General features: G+C 56.3%; 2 protein-coding genes across 6 annotated transcripts in view; one reads left to right on the plus strand and one right to left on the minus strand.

Annotated features, from left to right (window-relative positions):
* The window catches only part of LOC123844020 (T-cell surface glycoprotein CD4), a 59506-nt gene extending 44448 nt beyond the window's left edge, over positions 1–15058 (minus strand). Inside the window, exons 1-8 of one of the 5 annotated variants that reach the window (XM_045873956.3) lie at positions 13186–15058; positions 12729–12876; positions 12057–12343; positions 11173–11430; positions 10478–10753; positions 8601–8843; positions 8218–8348; positions 7492–7685 (exon numbers count right to left, since the gene is read on the minus strand). In XM_045873956.3, coding sequence (XP_045729912.1) covers positions 7557–7685; positions 8218–8348; positions 8601–8843; positions 10478–10753; positions 11173–11430; positions 12057–12343; positions 12729–12876; positions 13186–13243 — 1530 coding nt within the window. In that variant the 5' untranslated portion in view covers positions 13244–15058 and the 3' untranslated portion in view covers positions 7492–7556. The other 4 variants (XM_064591639.1, XM_054507209.2, XM_064591638.1 and 1 more) reach the window with 4 other exon arrangements.
* Positions 15059–15340: 282 nt separating this feature from the next.
* LOC135364466 (uncharacterized) lies at positions 15341–20287 on the plus strand. Its single transcript, XM_064591640.1, has 5 exons — positions 15341–15607; positions 15779–15840; positions 15983–16061; positions 16282–16353; positions 19505–20287. Exons 1-5 carry the CDS (start codon positions 15341–15343, stop codon positions 20285–20287), a joined length of 1263 nt encoding a protein of 420 aa, XP_064447710.1.
* Positions 20288–22785: the final 2498 nt, after the last annotated feature.

Below are 22785 nucleotides of genomic sequence, written 5' to 3' on the forward strand. Positions count from 1 at the left end.
ATGTTGTCTCTTTCTTCCTTACTAACAGAACCGTCCCTTTTTTAGCTGAGCTCATGGCTGCCCAGATTTAATGTATACTGAATCCCAGCCTCCCTTGCATCTGGATGTGGCTAAATGACTCAATTTCAGTTAATGGATGTAAGTGCAAGTATTCGGTGCAACCTCTAAGGGCTGTCCTTACAGGGAGGGTGTGTGTCCTCCTCAGGCTTCAGCCTCTGCCTCAGACTTGTTTATAGCCTGCCTGCTTTTCTCATTTACATTACCTCACCGGTCCTAATAGGTATTTAAGTTTCTTTTTTTTTTTTTTAAAGATTTTATTTATTTATTTGAGAGAGAGAGAATGAGAGAGAGAGAGCACATGAGAGGGGGTAGGGTCAGAGGGAGAAGCAGACTCCCCGCCGAGCAGGGAGCCCGATGCGGGACTCGATCCCGGGACTCCAGGATCATGACCTGAGCCGAAGGCAGTCGCTTAACCAACTGAGCCACCCAGGCGCCCGGTATTTAAGTTTCTAACCTCTGAACTAATCCAGTTCTGCCCGTTCATTCATATATTCAACAAGCTGGTGTTTGTTTTTTTTTTTTTTTAAGATTTTATTTATTTGTTTGACAGAGAGAGTACAGGCAGGGGGAGCAGCAGGGACAGAGAAAAGCAGGCTCTCGCTGAACAGAGAGCCTGACGTGGGGCTCCATCCCAGGACCCTGTGATCATGACCTGAGCCAAAGGCAGACACTTAACCAACTGAGCCACCCAGGCGCCCCTAAGATTTTATTTTTAAGTAATCTCTACACCCAGTGTGGGGCTCAAACCCACAACCCCGAGATCAAGAGTTGCAGGTCCTACCGACTGAGCCAGCCAGGCACCCTTCTTCAAGTGTTTTCCAGGCCCAAAGCACTCTGTGTGTGCTGGGGATGTAATAAGTAAGCTAGATGTGGTCACCACTCCAGCCTGTTTCATAGAAACTAAACAATTAATAATGTCATCACAACTGGACACATGCTACAAAAGAGATGCCCAGAGTGCTGGGGATCTTATTATAGGGAACCTTATTTCAACTGGGAGATCAAGAAAGGCTTCCCTGGGTAGTGTGTATCAGGGAGCATTGGGTTCTGCTGCAAGTGAAAGAAAATTCAACATGATAGAGGCTTAACTGAGACTGAAGGTGATTTCTTACCTAAAAGAAGTCTGGAGGCAGGTGCTTCAGAGGTAAGGTAGGTGAGGGGGCACCCCCCGACCCACCCCGCACTTCGTAGCAGAATTTGTGTGTCTGGATCTTGTTGCTTCGCTATCCTCTCTGCATGTGACCCCTCCTCTCAAGCTACTCAGTTGAAACAAGCTTTCCTTAATAAGGTAGGATCTCCCAGTACCCCATGCTTCTTCTCCCTTGCAAGCACGTGTTATAGTTATGAAATTATTGTTTAGTGTCTTTCTGGCAGGCTCAAGTGGTGACCACATCTGTCTTACTTAGCAACCAGCAGAGTGCCTTGGGCCTGGTAGACCCTTATTACGTACTGAATCCTTTATTAAAAATATTGACAGGCGCCTGGGTGGGTGAGTCGGTTAAACATCTAACTCATGATTTTGGCTCAGGTCATGATCTCAGGGTCCTGGGATTGAGCCCCACGTTGGGCTCCATGCTGAGTGTGGAGCCTGCTTAAGATTCTCTCCCTCCATCCTCACTCCCAACCCCCCCTTGGGCACGCGGGTGCACTCTCTCTCTTAAAAAGAAATAGAATTGTATTGATTGTATTGATGTTTATTGGTATTAAATTTGTTGTGGTAAATATGCATACCATAACATTTACCATTTTAACCATTTTGAAGCCTAGAGTTCTGTGGTATTAAGTACATTCATATTATTAGGCAGCCATCACCACCATCCATCTCCAGAACTTCTTCATCTTCCCCAACTGAAGCTCTGTACCCTTTAAACACTTAACTGCTCATCTTCCTCCCCCAGGCCCGCTGAGCAGGGAGCCCAACATGGGGCTCGATCCCAAGACCCTGAGATCATGACCTGAGCCGAAAGCAGACACTTAACTGACTGAGCCACCCAAGCACCCCTATTTTATTTTATTTTATTTAAATTCCTGTTGAATCCTTTTTGAATGAATGAATGAATGGAAAGCCAAGGATCACAAAACCAAATGACTACAGGAGCCTGCTAGGTAACATGAGTGGGAAAGCAGGCTGGCTGTAAACGTAGGGAGGGGTGGGGACTGAGGTGGGTCACCTGGAGGGTATGGGCGTCTTGTAATGAGGGCAGCCACTGACCGCACAGCTCCAGCTGCGTTGACAGGAGAGGTGGCACCAGGATGCAAACTCAGACTTGCCTGCCTGTTCTGCCAAACTTTCAAGGGAAGCTGGAAAACCAAACATTTATATGATATCCCCTAATTTTAATATTGGCACCTACTTTTCTGTTGTTGTTCTAACCTTGAGTGAGTCAAACCAAGCATTCCGAAGGGCTGGATCTAGCGTAGGGCCACCAATTTGCAACCGATGACCAGCTGGATTGTGTGATGCTGTCCAGCCCTTGTGTCTGTGACCTTGTGCGCCCATGAAGTTGGATTCTCAGGAGTTAACAGGCCCCAAGAACCTGGCTCTCCCTCTGGGGTTTCCAAAGCAGGAAAAGATAACAGGAGGAGAGAGGAAGTTTCTGCTGAGCGGTTAGGACTGCTATGTGCTTTATATGGTTGTAGGTTTTATGTAATCCTCATGACAATGAGAGGGCATAACTGCTTTTCTCCAGATCACACAGATGAGGAAACTAAGGCTCGGAGAGTTTAAGAAAATTGCTAATAGTCACAGAGCTGGTAAACTATATTGGTGGAACTGGGATTCCAACTTAGCTGCTGGGGCCCCAGCCCCGGATGGCCCCCCTACCCCCACCGCCTCTCCTCTGCATTAAGAAAGACCAAGATGGGGGCTCCTCACTGGCTCAGTTGGAAGGCCTCCAAGACTCTTGGTCCTGGGATTGAGTTTGATCCCAGGGTCATGAGTTTGAGTCCTACACTGGGTGTAGAGATTGCTTAAAAACAAACAAACAAACAAAAAGGAAGGCCAGGCTGACAGCTAAGAGAAGTCTTCTCCCACAGTGATGCAGGGGTAGGAGGGTGACAAGCACGTCTGGGGCTTCCTGAGGCTTCACGCCACCATGATCCCTCACATCGACTGAGTGATTTTCCATTTTCCAAGCACTTTCACATACATTTGCACATGTCAGACATTTTGGTGGGTATTACTGTTCCCCCTTCTGCAGAAGAAGAAACTGAAGTGAAACTGCTCCATCACAGGCCTGTAAGCATGGAACATGGGGATTTTCAGAAGTCTCCTGCTTCCTGGTAGAGAGCTACTTTTGCTGTGTGTATTCTGTCTCCAGGCTGGAGGAGGGGAAGGAGCCCAAGGTGGGAGAAAGATGGGGAGAAGAGTGAAACCCACTTGGTGACCTGCTGATGGAGTGTCACGGACCAGGCTGGTGGAGAAGGGGTAAAGCAGCCTGTGGAGTAAGGAGTTGGAAGCCCCAGGTGCAGTCTTGTGGTGGCCTCCTTACCAGAACCTTCTGCAGCTGCACCGACACCCTCTGCAAAGGGGGCTGGGGGCAGGGCTTGGAGATGGGGGAGCGGGGGGAGGGGTGATCGAGGCTGTTGTTTGGGAAACAAGAGTCTTGGAGGCCTGACCCACCTCCACCCCAGCCCTCTCGTCCCTAGCTCTATGACCATGTTCGGCAACTCGGGGGGAGGCTCCTGGGTTTCCCGCCTCCCGTGGGAGGTTGGAGCAGACAAATTTCAGAGCTCGGCCTGGGCTCAGCCGGCTTGCACCTGCAGCCCTTGGAGAAACTGTCAGCCACAGCAGCTAGAAGCCATCCTCAGCCCAATGCCATTCCCTTCAAAGGGCTAACTCCACCTGGGGGCGGGGCCTGAGCAGGGACACCTAAGCTCTTTGTTCGTCTCCTTTGGAGGGGGGTGGGCGGCAACAGCAGGGACTCAGGCCTGAACCCTAACACTTCTGCCTGGTGGGGATGGTGGGGCAGGGAAATTTGTGTCTGCCCTGGTCCGGGGACATGAGAAGACCAAGTCAAAGTGGGGGGCACACTGGCAAATGTGACCACGGGTCTGAATGAGCACAGTATGGCCTCTTGCCTGACACACTTGACTTGGCAAGACCCTGGACCTCATTTGGCTTCCAGAACCTCTGGACAGTAGACAGTAGAAGAGGCTGTCAGGCCCACTGCAAGGCTAGGGATGGAGGAACTCAGAGACGCTCCTTCTCCTCATTTGGCCTCTCTCTCTCTCTCAGGCACTGTTCCCCCACGATAGCCAAGCCGTCATAAGCAAGATGGCCCCCAGTGCTTCCTGCTACTTCCAATTCATGCTTTATGTTGTCCTCTCCCACGTTGTACCAGCGTTGGTCTGTGTGACCAATAGACTAGGGCAGAAGTGATGGTGTATCCCTTTCTAGATGAGGTTATAAAGACATGGTAGCTTTTTTCTTGGCCACTCTCTCCCCCAGAGGAAGCCAGTTGCTCTGCAGCGAGCAGCGTTATGAAGAGGCCCACTCACGGGGGAAATACAGCCTCTGACCAGCAGCCACCTGAGGGAGCCTTTTTGGAAGCAGATCCTCCACCCTAGCCAAGCCTTTAGATGACCACAGCCCTGGCCCACATCTTAGCAGCCTCACAAGAGACCCTGCACCAGAACCACTCAGCTAAGCTGCTCTTAGCTTCCTGACGGTGTGAGATCATATGTTTATTGTTTTAAATTACTAACTTCTGGGGTGGCTTGTTATGTGGCAATAGGTAACTAATAGAGCATCTTTTTTTTTTTTTTTTGCTTCCTTCCTTTTATTTATTTATTTATTTTTTATTTTACTTATTTATTTGACAGAGAGCCAGAGAGCACAAGCAGGGGGAACAGCAGAGAAAGGAGAAGCAGGCTCCCGGCTGAGAAGGGAACTGGGATCATGACTTGAGCTTAACCTATTGAGCCACCCAGGCACCCCACTTCCTTTCTTTTTAACAAGGGTTTAAGATGATCCACCACCCCAGCCCCCACTGAAGTTTCCTGAGCTCCCCGCCTCCTTCGTGTCCCTTCCCCTCCAGGACCCCAACCTGGAACACTGGTTTGCCAATGAACTTGGAGATGCAAGATAAATTCACCTAGCTCTTTGGGGGCCTTAAGAGGACAGTAAAAGGGTCGGAGGTTATCCTGCCAGATGGGGAATGGGGCTTTGGAGGGGAAGGGGGAGGAGCAGGAATGTGTCACCCCTAGGAGAGATCCCACAGAGGAAGGAGTAAGAATGAAAGAAGGAGCCCTGTATGCAAAAGCCTCATGCCCCCTCTTCCTTCTACCCTTTGCTCTTCTCTTTCTTAGTGGGTAGAGGAACGAGGTGGCCTTTCATTCTGCCTCTGTCCCCTCCCTGTCCCCTTCGTTCAGGAGCACGGGGAAGTCCCCACATAGACGACGGTGAATCCTTGATGACTACTCTCATAAGCCCAAAGGGCATAGTTGTTACCCAGTAGAAAGGAAAATTGCCACCCACAGAACTTTCCAGGAAACCCCTGCCCCATTAAAACATGAGGCAAAAAAATAAAATAAAATAAAATAAAATAAAACATGGGGGCTTCCACTACTGCTATGGAGAGCAGGGTCATAGGGCAGACCTGAGGGGTCTCCTCAGCAGCTGTCCCCAGCCCACAGTAAACGGTGGGGATGATGCTTTCGAGGCTTCTTGAAGGAACTTCAGGACTTCACCTTACAACGTGATGATCTCTGGTGAGTGTCAGCACCTCTTTCCTTGTCACTGTTTCTCCTCCTGTGACAAGGCAAGGGTTACCACCATCCTAAGGCTCAGAAACTCAGATTGCTTTAAATGGTTCATTACTCAGGCTTCAGAGGGTGCCCCTCGCCCTCTGAGGCTCTGCCCAGAACAAAGGTACCCCTCTGTCCCCAAGTCTCGCGCCATTGTGTCTCCACAGGGATATGTCTTCAGCCTCCTGGTTTGTGTCACTGTGCACGTGGCACCCAGGCTCGGTGGGATACGAAGTAGGGTGTCTGCCACCATGCGTCTCCTGCTCCTGCAGGCTCACTCCCACTCCCGTCCAATCTTTGTTTCCTCCTGTCCAGGGTTAACATTCCCTGGCAGAGCTGTGTGCAGCTGAGTCCAGAGCCCTGCGCGTATCACAGATGGAGGTCTAGTTTCCCCGGGGGGTGGGGGTGGTGGTGCGGGGGGCCAAAGCTGTGTGTGTGCTCTGCTGAAGGACAGTGAGCACGCCTCAGGGGAATGTTCTTTCCAAGACAAAGACAGACAACGAGGGAGGCAGGTATGCTTGTGGGGCTTGGGTACCCTTCCCGGCGTGACCAGAACGGGCCGGCTACCTCCTTCACAAGTGGGGAACCCGACAAGTACATCATATACTCGGGGGCACCTCAGTTTTCAATGCCCTTTGACCATTTGATATAGCAACCCCTTTTCATGGGTCGTTATCATTATTCCACTTAATAGGAAGAAACCGAGGCTGAGGAGGTCAGCTCTGGTCACATCAGCAGAGATAGGATCCGAAGCCAGGTCTCTGGACTCCCACAGCTGTGCCACAACCAGCTGTCTTGCTGGCCATTTTTCTCTCCACGGGGCCCTTTGTTCGCAGCGCTCCCCTTTGTCAGACTTGGATCGTAACCTTGCCAGGGCCGGGGCTCTGTGTCCTGGGCGGGCATGGTTCGGTCCCTCTCCTGGAGAGTGCCCAGGGGACGTGACCGCTGCTTGGTGCACACTCAGACGCGGACCGCACAAAGTGAACACCGCAGAGGTGGTGCCGGCTCGCAGGGATCTGGGCCCGCCTGGACCACTGCGCTGTTGGTCTCCTCCAGCCTGCCCCCGCCTGCCCAGTGACCTCCCATGGCATGACAAACAGTGGCCACTGGGTGGCAGTGTGTTCTCGTGCCTGGGACCACACAGGTTGCCCAGAGCCAGGGAACGTGGGGGTGGGGAGGAGGCAAGCAGGAACCTCAGCCAGCTGCCCAGAAAGGTCGCAAGACCTGATCCCCTGGAGGACGTGACATGACAGGGCTCCTCTGTGTGTGTGTGTGTGTGTGTCTGTGTGTGTGTGTGTCTGCGCGCGCGCACTGCAGCAAAAGGGCCAAGGACAATGTGAAATGGAGCCAAGTGTGGGGTGGGGTGGGCCAGGGGAACAAAAATACAAAGGAAACCAGGGCAGCCAGCATAACATGAGCAAAGGACGCAGAAGAGAGCTGTAGAGGTAAGGGGTGAGGGCTTTTGGAGCTTCAGAAAAACGACTACCTGGGAGAGAGAGAGCGAGAGACAGCAAGAGAAAGACCAAGGCAGAAAGAATCACGGAGAGGCCAGGAACAGAAAAGAGGAAGATAAGAGAGATTGGCTGGGGAAAGTAGGTTGGAAGGCTGAGGTGGGAGAAGGGAGCCCCCAGAGGCTGGGCAGACACAGGAACCTTTCCTGGACAGAAGGAGCCAGACTCAGGCTTGCTGCTGACAGGGAGTTTATTTGGGCTGAGTTGTGGAGATCTGCGGGCTGCCTGAGCTCCAGGTCAGAGCTTCTCCGGCTCCGGCTCCGGCTCCGGCTCCGGCTCCAGCTCCGGCTCAGGCTCCGCTATCTTGCTCTGAGCCTGAGGTGGGTGAGTCCCATGCTCCAAGGCAGAGAATCTTCTTGGATGCCACTGTGGGAAGACATGGAGGGTGGGTGCGGAGAAGGATGAAGGGAAAGACAATAAGGAGGATACTGAATGAGTCTATTCTTTTCCAGGCCCCTGCCCTCCCCTTCTGGTCCCAGGCCTTTTCTCAGCCCCTTCAAGCCTCCCTTGGGTCCTTCAAGCACAAGGAGTCCCTGGAGAGGCTTATGAAGAGGGGGGCTCTCAAGGCAGGATGAGGAGTCTGCCTTGGTCATCTTCCCTGAGGAAGGGGTGCCAGACAGCACTCAGAAAACTGAAAAGAGGGGCGCCTGGGTGGTTCAGTTGTTAAGCGTCTGCCTTCAGCTCAGGTCATGATCCCAGGGTCCTGGGATCGAGACCCGCATCGGGCTCCCTGCTCAGCAGGAAGCCTGCTTTTCCCTCTCCCACTCCCCCTGCTTGTGTTTCCTCTCTCTCTGTGTCTCTCTCTGTCAAATAAATAAAATCTTAAAAAAAAAGAAAAGAAAACTGAAAAGAGGGGAAGCCAGTGGCCGGTGGGGGCTGAGGGGTGTCCCCGGCTCACCTGTCTTCTCCAAAGGTGAAAACCAAAGGCTCCAGTCATCAAAAGGAGCAGAAAGAGGATACCAAGGATGGAAAAGAGAGGGAGATGGCCTGTTTTCAGGGCACCTGGGGCCCTCCCAGAGCTCTGGGCACCTACAGAAGAAGTATAGCATTAGGTACTGGGTCATAGCTGGAAGGGTATCTTGCCACACCCTCGTACATTCCGCAGACAATGAGGCCCAGAGTTGAGGGACTTATCCAGGATCATTAGCTAATGAATGACAGAAGTGGGTTGGGGCCTGGACAAGAGTCGGAGGTTAGAAAGAAAAGATCTGGAATGCGGGTGGGGAGGGGTCTGGAAAGTGGGGTCAAGACGACTGGTCCCGAACGTGTGGGGTCTCAGACCTGGGCCAGCCGGCTCAGTGAGGTACACCGCTGTCCCGAGAAGCCTCTCTCCCTGGTACACATGGCACTGCCAGGGCTGAGAAAGGAGTCTGGCCTCCTGCATCTCCAGCCAGGGTCCCGGGGAACCTCTCCAAGACTGCTTATCCAGGGGGCTCCACACAAAATGCTCTCGTCCCGACGCCGGGGTCACCTCACAAAGCAGTTTTCTCAGCTTGCCAGGTAACCCAGAGGATTTGGGAGTCACTGAGAAAATCAGAGGGAAGAGATCTTTGGGGGCCCGACCCCCTTACTTGAAACCATAGATTCAACTCCCCCCGTCTCAATCGCCTGGCACTCAGGCTCTCACCTGGGCTCTGATTGGGTGAGGTTGAGGGGAGGAGCTCGGGGTCAGGGCCAAATCAATCTTATCAAGACAAAGCTCCCGGCAGATCCCTCTGCAGCTTAACAGCCTCCAAGCTCTCTACTGCCCTCCGGGACTGTTCAAACTCAAACTGGCCCGGAAGGATCACGTAACAAATACCATCTTGGATTCTTTTACACGACTTCCCACTCAAATGCTCAGAAACCCCAAGATCAGTCAGGTGTGTTGCCCCCCTCCCAATATACCTTGCACTTTTTTTGTTTCCATGACTTGGCTCACATCAGTGCCCCCTGCCTTGAGGTGGCCCCTAAATGAACTCTGCCCCCTTTTCTCAATGTTCAGAGAATAGTGAACTGACCCATCCGTCTACAGACAGAGCATCTCAAAGCTGTACGGTGAGAGAGAGGGCCGGTAGGAGGACACCAGTGGTGAAGGGTCTTGAGCTGAGCAGAGTGGTGGAGCCACCTGAGGATTTGGCAACACAGACACCGGACCTTAGACCCCGAGGCTGGCACTTCCCAGGCCTGTGATTTGAGAAATTCCTTCTCTACAGGGGCAACAATCTCTCCCAGTGAGCTGTCGTGCAGAGAGCCTGGACAACTAACCGGAAACAGCGGACCCTCAAGAAGACCTAGGACGGACAAAGTTGGGAGGCTTTGTGGGCTGACTAGATGTGGAGGAAACAGGAGGCCAAGTTTCAGGGGAGTGGGATACAGGTGGAGTTACGGACAGAAAGGCTAAGTCAGCAAGAGGACACGTGGTGTGAGGAAAGGATGGGGTTCGGAGTGAGGCTGGGGTATGGGTATGACATCGACGGAGAGCTATCAGCATTGGCCCTTGGGAGATGTATGACCTGTCAGTGTACTCACTGATTCACTCAACCAATGTACATTATTAAGCACCTACTACGAGGTGCTACTGTTTAGTGACCCCAGGTGAATACTACAGACACAGCTGAGCTGTTGTGGCTCCTAGTTACCAATCCATCAACACATGCTTTCTGAGTTTTGGCTTTTTGTTGTTGTTGTTGTTTTTCTGTGTTTGTTTTATACTCTCTTAAAAAAAAAAAAAAAAAAAAACAGTCCTTGCTCAGTAAATATTTGCTGACCAAGGGACTGATTTATTAACTCCTCCCAAATCCAAGCCACTTCCTGCAACTTTAAGCCAAGCACTGGTCCCCAAGTAGATGAGGATTCTAGAAATAGAGTCCACCTCTTTTGAACCATTCAAACTTTTGCCACCTCTCCTTCTAACTTCTCAGACCCTCCTCCCAATTCAGAGCAGGGGAGTCCCTTAGAGGAGAGTGGAATGTTCACCTAGTGACTCAGGGGAGATTTTCAGTTTCGGTTCTTTATGTGGGGGCGAGAAAAGAGGAGGCCACCAGGGCAGCCTCTGCAACTTGCACACGGTGGCCTTGTATCATGAGGCGGATCTGCCCAGTCTTGGCCCGCCGGCCTGCCCTCCCTGTCCCAGCTCCCCTGCGATGGGAGCTCATCCTTTCCCACCTGGGGCTGACCTGTGATGACTGCCAGAGTGACCGTTGCGCTGAGCTGCTCTCCCTGCAGATGGATGTGGCAAGTGTAGGCCCCAGCCTGGGCCTGGCTCACAGCCTCCAGTTGGAGGGTAAAGTTGCCATGGTCTCCAGCCACCAGAAGGTCAGGGCCTCCCCCGGGAGGGGTCCACTTGGCAGTGAGAGAAGACTGGGTCCCCACACCGGGGGGCAGGCGGCAAGGTAGGTCCACCCTGGAACCTGCTCCAGCATACACCATCAGAGGCACTGAGGGCTCCAGACCTGGGAAAGAAGGAGAAGCCAAAGTTGAAGTGGAGAGGGGGAGGTACAGAGAGGCTGGAGCACTGGGGCGGCAGGGACGGGAGGCAGAAGAGCAAAGGAGGTGGTCCAGCTCCGAAGAGTGCAAGGGAGCAGAGTAATGTGGATGAACTGAGGATGTTCAGAGCCCCTCATGTGGGCCGGGCCACCAGGAGGCCAAAGGTGGCCCAGTGAGGCTGGATGGCCCAGGGAAAAGCCAGAAGTGGGGAAGGCAGCTGAAAGGTTGCAATGCGAGGTAAAAGGGAGTGGGGCCGTGAGGCCCAGAGCATTCACAGTGGGCGCTAGCTGCCGAAGACCTGGTCTGGGGACCCATAAGTCAGGGGGAGGTGATGGGGGGCAGAGAGGGGTTGTGGTCAAGGGTGAAGGCAGACTGGAGGAGTTACCCAGAACGGTGAGGTTGTACGTGAGGGAGACATTGAAGCCATCTCTGTAGGTGAGAATGCAACCCCAGGGCCCAGAGTCTGAGGGGCTGACTTGGGGCAGGAAGAGGAAGCTTCCAGCTATGTGGTGATGGGGGGACTCGTGAACAGGGACTCTGCCCCGGAACCAGTGCACAGAGGCTGGCAGGTCAGGGCGGCTGAAGGAGCAGTTCAAAATGACCCAGTCGGAGATCCTGAGGGACCCTGGGGGGCTGGCAGTCACTGCTCACGGATAAAGAAGATTTGATTAGCCCCACCGCCAACACTTGTCTTCTCCTCCCCAACCGTCCTCCGACCACCGCCCGCAAACCCCCCTTCCCCAACCCCCACCAGTCCAGTGCCTGGTACCTGGAGGTGCTTAAAATGGATGTTTTGGGATCTCCTGCCTCCCTCCCCTGCACACGCCCCCCGCCCCCCCCAGGCCTCCAGTATCCTTGGTTGACATGGTCGACCCTTCCCTTTCTCCACGCCTTGCCTGAGGATCCCCACTCAGCCCACCCCCTGAGCTACAGATGTCTGAAATGAGTCACTCTAGCCTTGCACTCTCCCCCCAACCCAGGGGTGCCTCCCCTCCTCCATCCTGGCACTCCCAGGTGCGTGGGGGAGGGGAGCTCCAGGGGTGAGACAGTCTCTCCAGAGGGTCCTCTCCCCACACACGTGCTTCTCTGGGGGCGCCCCTTCCACTCTGCTCCCCACCCCCTCCCGCTCCCCTCCGGGGGCTCTCGGGCGGGGCCCAGGGCGCCTCCCGGGAAGCACAGCCCCTGCCCCGGCCCTTCCTGCCTCCCGGGGCGACAGGGACCGCGGCGCCCCGGCTCCAGCCCCGCTCCCAGCGGCCCGCCCCCACCTACTGGAGGCCTGGCCCACGCGCAGACGGAGGCGGCAGGTGAGGGAGCGGTCCCGGAGGTGCACGGCCGCGCGGTACTCGCCGGCGTCGGCGCGTCGGGCCGGGCGCAGCCACAGCGAGAAGTCCCCGCGCTGGAGGCCGCGCTCGTCCAGCTGCACGCGGGGCTGCAGGGGGGGCCTCCCGCTGCGCAGGCCGCCGGCCGCCAGCATCAGCACCACGTAGCGCCGCGGACCCGGGCCCCGGGCGGAGGGCGCGGCGGGGCGCAGGCTGGGCGCGGGCGCCGGAGGACCGCTGGGCAGGAGAGAGGGACGGCACTGAGAAATGCGAGGGGTAACAAGCCCGGGGCAAGAGGCGGTCCAACCCCCCTTCGAGGATGAGGAAAGGCACCCAAAAGGAAGATCTCTGGCCCGCTAACCGTCCTCATCCCCGTCTCCCCTCGGGTCGGGCCAGCGCCACCCACTCTCTGGAGAGGCAGGTGTAGAAGGGATGCAGGTGTGAGGGGAGCAGGCTTCGGAGGAAAGACAGGAAAGGCAGCGGGGGGAGCTGAGCCTCTGGCTTCAGAGGAACTGACAGCTCAGGGGAGGAGACAGAGGGCTAGCTTGGGCCTGGGGTTATGAGTCTGGATGCCACTGCTGTTGGATGTGGGGGTCCTGTTGCCCAAGTTAGGGGTGCATACCTGTCTGGTAGGTGGTGCCAAGTGACCCCTGCGGTTCGCAGAAGGCTGACATCCTGGAGAGGGGCTGTGGGGCTGCAGGGGAGCTGGACCGGAGCCCCCTCCTGGGCCCACACCACCCGGACCTCTGTCCCAGACCCTGGAGCCTCCACTGGGGAGGAAAAAAGAGGCCAAGGGGAGGGGCCGTGAGCTAAAAGACTTAGGAGTAGAGAAGGAGCCTCAGTTACCTGAAGGAGAAACGGGGCTGAGGAAGACCTTGGGTTTCTGTCCCTTCCCCACCCAACGGGAAGACTGACAAGAGGCTTTGGGGGCAGAAAGACTGCCCCAAGCAAGGCATTAGAAGAATCCACCCAAGCTAAGGAACTTGGCATCTGTGAGGTCCAGACATCCCTGCTGACCACCCCCTCCCCCACCCATGGGTCTGGAGGGCAGCCCTCCCAGAGGGTCAGCCCCGTCTTACCTGGAGCCACCCACGGCAGTTGCAGAAGCAGAAGAACCAGGAACTGAGCCTCCCACATCTCCCTTAGGCCTGGGCCACGCTGAGCCCCCCAAAGGGAAGAGGTCAGAAAGAAAGGAGGGGCAGATGGACAAAAGAGTGTGTTGCAAAGATATGGGGTGGAGGAAGGGAATCTAGAAGAGGGACAAGGACAGAGACCTGGAGATAGAGGGAAGAACCAATGACTAGAGGGCTGGAATCCAGAGGCAAGCCGGCCAGATCAGGCAGCAGGAGTTTGGGAGGGGGAGTCGGGGGGTTCCAGCAAATGGGCAGGGCAGTGGCAGAGAGTAGAGTGGAGGCAAGGTGGCTGTCTTGAGCTGGGAGGCAGTTCTGCTGCTCCCAGGGCCCACAACCCTGTCCTTCTGCCTTCCCTCCACCTTCCCCACTTCCCCTCCCCGTTGCCCCCCCCAACACACCCCAAGGCTCACGGTTTCGCTTCGCAGTGGAAAGTCTGAGGGGGTTGATTCCCAGCAGCATTACCCTCCACCTCTGTGGTGGCGCTCCCCTTGTTTATTTCCTCGGTCCTGGGTGTCCCCGCCGAACCCTCCCCCACCCTTCTGACTATTCCTCTTCCCGCGGACCTTCTGCATTCTCTCCAAGCCATTTCTGCCTGGAACTACCTGCTTGCCCACCTCTAAGCTGCTGCTCCAGTCTCAACATTTTCTTGGCAAGCCCTTCCCTTGGTACTCATCTCCTCCCTCATTCCCTTAACCTCCCAGGACTTTCATTTAGCATGAGCCTGCCTCCCCACCCATCCCATGGCTCCTGGGAATAAAGCAGACCTAAAAAATGGTAGGTCTGGGGAGGGGCACCCCAAGTCCTCAGAAAAAGAAAAGCTACATTATATTGAGCCTTCACTATATACTAGTGAAGATACGGGGTGGAGGGACTGTATTGGATACTTTACAGATAGTAACTCATGAAATCTGATATCCCCCATTATACAGATGAAGAAACTGAGGCAACTCAAAGATTAATTGACCAAGGTCAGTTATGGAGTATGAAGCCAAAAGGTGTGTCTGTAGTCCAGACTCTGGGTGAGTTATGGATGTCCTCTCGAAGAATGGTGGGGTCAATGAGTCACACACACACACACACCCATCCAGTTCAAGATCACTGTGTACTCAGCAGGTTCTCCCAATCCAGAGGTTTTGAACTAACAGAGCAAGGGATATGGAGAAATGCAGAAATCCTGCAACAGAGATCAAACTCAAGAAAAACTGAGACAGAACTAGGGAAGGAAGTCTGAGAGAAGGGAACTCTTGCTCCCCACCCCACCCAGCCAGAGGAGCCCAGCCCAGAGAGGTGGAGCATGGGTGCCAAGAACTTGCACCACACCTGGGACCCACAAGAGGCCCCAGACTTCTCCCCTGCCTGACCAAGTGCTCACTTCCTCACTACCAGGTGGACACGTTTGATGCCAGACAACTCTCTCTCCAGGTCCCAGGAGGCTGAGACCCAGGCCTCCCAGCCCTCTCCCACTTCAAGGGCGGGACTTCCTGTTTCTGAGGCTACTTCTTTGCCTGGTTCAGCACAACAAGAGCTGGTAGCTTTCCACTGGGCTCAGCAGTGTCTAGACCTGGTGTGGGCTAGCAGGGAAGTGTGTGTGTGTTCTGCTGGGGGTGAGCATCCCCAAGAATCCAAAACCAGGAAAGAAGTTAGTTCTCAAAGAAGCTGCGAGCTCCATGTCCACCCCTGGGGTGCTGATCTTGTCTTCTTGAGTGGTAGGTGGTAGAAGGGTACAGCTGCTTTTTCATAGAAGGCAAGGGTCCTGATGGAATGTGACATCTGCCACCCCCCTCCCCCTGCCCCGGGAAAGCAGGAGACAGGTTAAAAACAGAAGCGCGACCGTTTCTTTATTAAATTATACAAAAAGGGGAGGAGAAGGGAGGGGGGCAGCTGTGGGGCTCGGCCCCAACCCTGGCCCCACCCCGGCCTGGCGCTGTCTGAGAGAAGGGGATCTGAGGGAGACCCAGGGATCAGGCAGGGTAGGGATGGACAGGACAGGAGGCTGGGATGCAGAGGTGAGGAAGGAGAGGCTACCAGAGGAGGGGTCGGGGAGGGAGGGAGAGAGCAGGGTCAGGGAGAGGAGCGATTGGAGACCAGCTGGGGAGCTCAGATGGAGCAGGTCAAGAGGTGGAACAATGGCAGAGTGAGAATAGAAGGGGCAGTGTCTGGAGAGGCGGACATGAGAAAGGCTGGGGACAAAGAGGGTGGCAGCTCTGGTGCAGGGTCCAGAGCCACGAGCCAGGTGAAGAGTGGCTGCACTCGTCTGTTCTCACCCCCACCTCCAGGCCTGGAGGGGCCTCCCACCCCCAGCCCATTGGCAGGGGGCTCATGCCGACGCCCCATTTTCTGTCTTCTGCCGCTTGGGATCCGCTTCATCCTGTGGAAGGAGAGCTGGGGTTAGCTGCAAAATGGGAGAGGGACCTCCCCCTGTCCCTGCCCTGCTCCAGCCCCCACCCGTGCACCACAGGGATCCAGGTCCAAGTCCAAAGGACTCCCAGCCCCTGCTGCATCCCTGACAGCCCCTCAGGCCCCACAACCCAGCCCAAACCTCCTCTTCAGCAGCTCTCTTCAGCGCGGGCCCTTCGTCCTCATCTTCTTCTTCTTCCTCATCTGAGGAGCCAGAAACGGGTCATTGGGGAAGGGCAGGAAGCTCTGGCACAGACCCCCTGTGGTCGCCCTCAGCCCTGCTTCAGGTCTTCAAACCCACCCTGACTCTGTTCCTTTGAGCCCAGCCTCCCCTGCGCCTCCCCACCTTCTTCTTCCCCTTCATCCTCCTCCTCTCCGTCCTCAGCAGTTTCTTCTTCTTCCTCCTCAGCTCCGTTCTCTTCCTCCTGTGGGGACCGGGGGTGAGGGGGTGAGGGGCGAGGGAGCGGCGTCAGACTGGTCGCGTGCCTCCACCACCACCAATGGCAGGGGTGCAGGGGCGTCGGGACCGAAGGGTGGGAGGGGCCAGAAGGGTGGGAGGGGCCAGAGCGGAGGCAGGACCCAGCGCCCCCACCCCCAGGTAAGTGGAGGGGAACTCCGAGTATCCTCCACCTGACCCCTCCGCACCTCCACCACTTCTTTCTTTCGCTCTTTTCGGCTGGCCTTCTCCTCCACCTTCTCTTTCTTCTCCTTCAGGTCCTACAAGAGAGAAAGAGGTCACCTTCCTGTCACCACAAATGAGCCGCAGCCGGTCCCTCTCGCCCCGTTCTCCCTCTGCAGTGATCTTAAGAGGACCGTGAGAAGGAAGGAGTTGGCTACAGCAGCTCAGAGGCAGAAGAGAGGTCCCAGGGTCCACAAGGCCACAAGGGGGCTGGGACCAGACACCATCCCCAAGACTCAAGGGAGGAGGGAAAGTGATGAACACAGAGGAATGGCCGGCCAACGTCACTGCTCATCACTCCCATCAAGTTCTCCAAAACCTCACGGGCTGAAGAGTTCAGCTCAGCAAAGCAAATCCCCTCCATCTGCTCACAGCCCCATGCCCCACCCCCTCTTGAGGTCCCTCCGCCTTCCTGGCCTGCCCCCTCCCGCTGCCTGCCCTGCTCTGCCTTTTGTCTACCTCTGGGGCCTTTTCCTGAGTACTCTCTCTCCTGGGCATCTCTCCCAGCTTCCCCCTCAGCCTCCTCGAATGCCTTTGTTTCTCTGTCCGTGTGTCCCCCTACTCCTCAGGCTCCTACGTGGCCAAACACGACGGGAACAGGGGAGCACCCTAGCATGATGCACACCTACTCCAAACCAGTTCGAGTAGTTTCTTCCTCCCTACACCCGGCGGGTGGTGTGGTGTGCCCGTGGTGTGTGCACTGGCATGGTAGAAGGGTAGAAGTAACCACTTCCAGGGGGAATGGCAGTACAGGAGGATAAAGGCAACATGGAAGGGAGAGGGTACTGGCCATGGTAGATGAAGACAAACAAGGTCTGCGTCCGGGCTGGGATGAGATGAGATGGTAGATGGAGAAGGTACCTGTCTGGAGTACCCTCCCTCCTTCACCCCAGGAGCCCAGCGGGCACACCTTTAATGTCCCATTCTGCTATAGCAGACGGGGATGCTCCTGGGTCCCTTCTCTCTGGACACCACACGGGCTCTTCCAGTTTAGATTCCAGTCCTCTTCCCAACCCCCTCCCCAAGCGCCCATGGCAGGCGCCGATCAACTGTGGATGTCCCTGTGTGATCTGATCTGGTGTTGGTGACAACTCTGCGTATCTGATTCCATGTGGATGGAAGTTTTTTCTTTTTTTTTTTTAAAGATTTTATTTGAGAGAGAGAGAATGAGAGAGAGTGAGCACATGAGAGGGGGGAGGGTCAGAGGGAGAAGCAGACTCCCTGCCGAGCAGGGAGCCCGATGTGGGACTCGATCCAGGGACTCCAGGATCATGACCTGAGCCGAAGGCAGTCGCTTAACCAACTGAGCCACCCAGGCGCCCTGGATGGAAGTTTTCTGTGTGAGTAGATCACCCTGGAGGGTGTGTCCTTTCTGGACCAGGATCAGGGACAGCAGTAGGGGTTGGTGCAGAATGGTTGACCTGGAAGGACACCCAATTCCCTTCTCCCTTTAAGGGGAACACAGGACACAGGCCTCTCTCACTCTAGCTCCGTTTCTTCCTGCCACTTCCCTGTCCTCATTTCTTGGCCACATGGTCCATAGGGCATTCCTACCACCTGGTAGGCTTTCCCCTGCATGCCAGGCCTGGAGAGCCAGGAGCTGGTCGGCTTCTCTCTGGGGGCCCCAGCACCAGGTCTGTGCTGCCCTGGCCTGAGTTTCCCATCCAGGCTGACAGAGGGAGGGAGGGAGAATTCTAGAGCAGGGAGGGAGGGAGCCTACCAGAGACCAAAGTCCAAGGGGCCGGGCCCTCTCCTCCCCTGTCCCGTCCTTCTGGTCACTGTCCTTCCATGATCCCTTTTCCAGGAGGGTATGTGAGCAAGGTCTTGTGCTAAGCAGCTCTCTGGCCTCATTTACTCAACACAGGCCCACACGCTGACACAGGCTGACACCGATTCACACGCCCGGCAACAGAGAAGCGCCCCCGAGATCCGGAGACACATGGCCCGGTGTTTGGGCATTCTGGCACACACTCTCGAGACCGCACAAGAGGGCAGTGGAGCCTCTCGGCACTCACAAAGCAGCAACATGGCTCCAGAACATCCCCGTCTCCACATGCACACATGTAACTGACACGGGCAGTCCCACACACTCGCTGGATTTCAGACATACAAAGACACCTACTCAGCGAAGTCACATGCCACCACACAGCCCACCGGAGGGCCCCACGGCACACCTTATCGGCTCTCACACATAGCCCCTCTCTGCCACTGCCTTTAATCCCGTTGGTGGCCCCCTTTCACTTCGGGGGGCCTCTAGGAGACCTCTGTGACCTCCTCAACAACCAACCCCACCCCCCACCAAAGTCGGGCTCCCAGCCCCCAAACGCTGGCCGAATTAATTTCCCAAAGCGATACTCAGCAGGTTCCCTAAGGAAATTAGAGGAAGGCTGGAAGAGAAGCAAGGGCAAAGGGATGGGGCCAGGGAAGGGAGCCGATGAGAGCAAGGACGGCTCGATGCAATGCCATGCAACGCTGAGCTTCAGCTTTCTCGAAAGCGATTCTCGCCCCCTTCATGATTTTTAGGAATCCAAGACTCTTTAAGTGTGTGTAGGGGGTGAGGGGGAGAGGCTGGAGGAGGCTATGGAGAGAAAAGAGAGCTGAAGGCCAATGGGGGAAGAAATGGATACAGACGGAAGGAAAGGAGAGAAGGAGAAAACAGACGGAGGCAGTAGCCGTCCGAGAGGTTGGGCCTCGAGGGGAGGGGCCCGAGAGCAGAGCAGCCTCCCGGGAGAGTCCTGTTTACTCTGGAGGATGTCAAACCGCTTAGCAGAGGAAAGGTGAGGTCAGACTGGAAGGAGAGACGGGGAAACGGGGCGCGGAGAGAGGGAGCGGGGGAGGGGCACGGTAAAGTGAGCCGCGGCGCGCTCCGACGGGAAGCGGACGGGGTAGAGGCGCGCGAGCCGGAGCCGGGGAGGGGTGGGGACGGCGGCGGGGGCCGGGCGCGGGCAGAGCGGCGAGGCCGGAGCCGCGGCGCGCCGCGCTCAGGAAGCTAGAGGGCGCTGGCGGGAGCCGCGCGAAGCGGGGTAGGCAGCGCCGGGCAGGGGAGGGAGGGGGTGGGGAGGGCGGAGTGGGGTCCGCCGGGACCCGGCGCCGGGGCAGCGTGGGGCCGTCGGGGGCGGCGTGGGGCGCCAGACGGTGCGGAGCCCGGGGGTCGCGCCGGGTTCGGGCCGCCGCCGTCCCCGCCCGTACCTTGGCGCTCAACTCGGCCGCTGCCTCCACGCTCTTCTCCGACATGGTGCCGGGGCCGGGGCCGGGGCTGGCGGGGAGCCGGGGTCCCGGGGCCGGGACGGAGGGGCCCTGGACGGCGGAGGGTGGCCGCGGCCGGAACCTGGCGCGGTGGCGGCGGCGGCGGCGACAGCGGCAGCGGCGGCCGCTCAGCAAGCTGGGTCTCTGGAAGAGGCGGCAGAGGCGCGCGGGGTGGGGCGGGGGTGGGTCTGGAGCGGAGACCCGCAGGGCTGCGGCCGTCCGGAGGGCGGGCGGAAGGGCGGTGCGGGCGGTGGCCGGCGCGCTCCGGCCGCGGTCGCTCGGTCCTCGGCTTGCCGCCCCCGCACCAGCAGAGCTGCCGCCGACCAGCCGCTGCCGCCCCCGGGCAGGGAACCCGCTTATAAAGGCGGCGCTGCCCGACGGGAGGGGCTTCCCAGGGGTGGGGCTGGCGGGAGCGGGGAGGAGAGGAGAGGGGAGGGGGATGAAAGCGGAGGTTGGCGAGGTGGGGATAGGAGGATGAAAGCGAGGGGAGGGAGCGCGCGAGAGGCGGGAGGGAGGACAGGACCAGGAGGGGGAAATGGAGAGACTGACGGTCGCGGAGAAGGGAGTGGGGCGAGGAGGTGGGAAGGGGTGGGGTTCCTGCGGGGAGGGACCTCTCCGAATCCCGACCTACTATCTGCGAAAGTGGAGTCTGTCTTTTGGGGGCGGACTGGAGGGCTGGCCAGAATCCTACTGACCCTCCCCACCCCCACCCCCAAGAAACCCTGAGATTTTGCCAAGGGATGGGGTGGGAAAAGCAGATGGAGAGGCCGGGCAGGTATTTGAGAAACCAAAAGCTTAAAGAAGAGGAAGAGGGTGGCGGGGATACTTCCACATCACGCTGGCTTTCCCCTCTCGTCTTGCATCTCGTTTCTCTGGGTGGCCTTAAGAGGGGATGGGAGGGCCAAAAGGGCAACCCACCCTCTGTCCTGCCCGAGGCTGACTTTTGTGAACCCGCCTGGGTTCCTCCCTTCCTGGATCTTTCTGGAGATCTAGAGGAGTCAGAGGCCCTCCAGGCTCCTTCATTCTCTTCCATCTTGGACCGCTCTTATTCGCCCATCTCATCTCACTCGTCTTTGCCTGGTCTTTTTCTCTTCATCCCTGCTCATTCATCTGTACCCAGACCCCTCCCTCACAACCACTTATCCTTCACGTCTCTCATTCTTCTGTTGCCTCTTCTCCACTTCTCATTCCCCTCTTCAACCCTCCCATCTCTGATCTCCTTCCCCCCTGTCCGGGACCACACTGTTCCTGTATCATTTGAGTCTGACACCTGGCCCTATACCCTTCGAAGATTTCCCCCTATTCTTCTCTTCAGGTCCTGATTGATCTTCTACGTTTTCCCTCTCTTTGCTTTTCTCTTTCCTCTGCTGCCATCTTCCCCAGCCTTTCTGGATTGTATTTGCCTCCTTTGCAAGGTCTGGAGTTCCCACCCCACCCCGTTCCACTCATCCTCAGTTCCTGGCCTGCAGTCTCAGTATCTTTGGATCATTTTGAGAAGCTTGGGGGTTTCAGGAGCTGGGTGTATTAATGGTCAGGAAGGTGGATGGAGTGGAAGGCTAGGGTTTGGAAAAAGATATCCTTGGTGTGTGTGCCCTCCCATATTTGTCTATCATTATCGTTATTTGTCTTATCATTTTCATTTTCTTAACAAGAAAGACACACTGATCAATCATCATCATTTGGTATCTGAGTGCTTAAATATGCCATCTTTTGGTCCTATGGTGTTCACACCTCCCAATTTCTCTTTCCCACTCTTCCTATCAGTTTCTCAGTCTGCATCTCTTCAAAAATCTTGGAGCCCCACCCAGGTTTTTCCTTGCCGGACTCTGATCATCTTTCTCTGAGATCTTTCCATCTCTATCTCAGTCTGTTTCTCTGACTCACTCAGGGATGTCTTTAGCGATCTCGGACCCTCTCCATCTCTGTACTCTCCTGCTTCATTTCTCTCCCTCTCCCCTCTCCTTTACCCCCCACCCAGTCTTCCTGTCTCGCTCCCTCCCGTCAGTCTCTTTCCTCTCCCTCCCACCCTCCTTTCCTCTTCCCCTTCTCCACCTCCGAGCCCCGCCTGCCGTCTCGGACACCCTGCTGGGCTCTTACCCTGTTGCCCTGGTAACCGCCCCCCACTCCGGTCACCTCCACTCCCCTCCCCCCCCAATCACCGCTACCAACAACCTCCATCCACCTTCCTCCTATTTTTCCTGAGAGCCAATAGAAACACTGTTGCCAGGTGGAATGCTCATTTGAATCAGCCAATCCAGGAGTCTAACTGCTTGCCCTGCCTTATATGGGGATTTGAGGAGGGCCACTCCCCCCACTCCAGCCCCACAGGGGACCAGCCCCTCCACTGTCCTTTCTCCCAGCCCTGGAGAGAGCCTGGGACCCTCCCTGTCACCCTCGTATAAGGGCCTGGCCTCCCATTTCTCAAACTGGGACCACCGGGGTTAGCGTGGGGAGTGGGCCGGACTGTGGGCTGGGCCTCTGGGCTGGGGGTGGGAATGAGGTGTGATTAGGAAGGGGAGGCGGAGGGAGCCGGGAATTTTGCCCAGGGAGGGGTGTCTGGGAGCGGAGGCAGCTGCAGTGGAAAATTCCAGGGAGATGGAGAGGCAGAGAATGGGAATCCTGCCCCAAGGCCCAAGGGAGTGCCTTGAGAATCTAAGAGTTTGGACACTAGGGTCCCGAGGGACCACAGGAAAAAGATCCAGGAAGCAGAAGGCCTGGATCTAATTCCCTTCCTGCACAGGGAGAAGCATCTCTTATCCTTTCCTGCCTGGTTGGACAACAGACCCGGCCTCCTGACGTCTGGGCTTCATGAGAAAGAAGCTAGAAGTGGAACTTGGGATGAATTTGGAGCGAGTGGGATGCTGAAAGCCTAACCCCATAGTCCTTAGGGTTATTGTCTGGGCCTCTGGGGCCAGTGGTGGTAAATGATGCCAGCTTGTGTGTGCTCCTTCCAGAGAACTACTTCTGGGACCTTGTAGAGGCTTTCCTATTCCTAGAGTTCCATTACTCCTCAGTCCAACTGAGAATTTCTCCCACTAGTTGAATGGGGAAACCTGGTGCTTCTTACACATTTTCTGGAGGTGGGAAGAAGGAAGCCAGTTGAGAACGAGGGAGGCATGAGCCCCCTGGAGACCATGACTGCTGGCCTGACATCCTAGAGATTTAACTCACTACTGTGTGAAAGGTGTTCAATCCTAGCTCTTGCCATCTCATTCTTAAGTGAA

Source organism: Mirounga angustirostris, unplaced genomic scaffold, assembly GCF_029215605.1.
Source record: "Mirounga angustirostris isolate CCGP_5_RB_7025 unplaced genomic scaffold, mMirAng1.0.hap1 SCAF_5, whole genome shotgun sequence".
Lineage (NCBI taxonomy): Eukaryota > Metazoa > Chordata > Mammalia > Carnivora > Phocidae > Mirounga > Mirounga angustirostris.

Coding starts and splice junctions, on each gene's coding strand:
- LOC135364466 (XM_064591640.1), top strand. CDS start 15,341: ATGGAGCAGGTCAAGAGGTGGAACAATGGCAGAGTGAGAATAGAAGGG. Junction 15,608..15,778: donor CGCTTGGGATCCGCTTCATC/CTGTGGAAGGAG, acceptor CCCAGCCCAAAC/CTCCTCTTCAGCAGCTCTCT. Junction 16,354..19,504: donor TCTTTCTTCTCCTTCAGGTC/CTACAAGAGAGA, acceptor CCCCGCCCGTAC/CTTGGCGCTCAACTCGGCCG.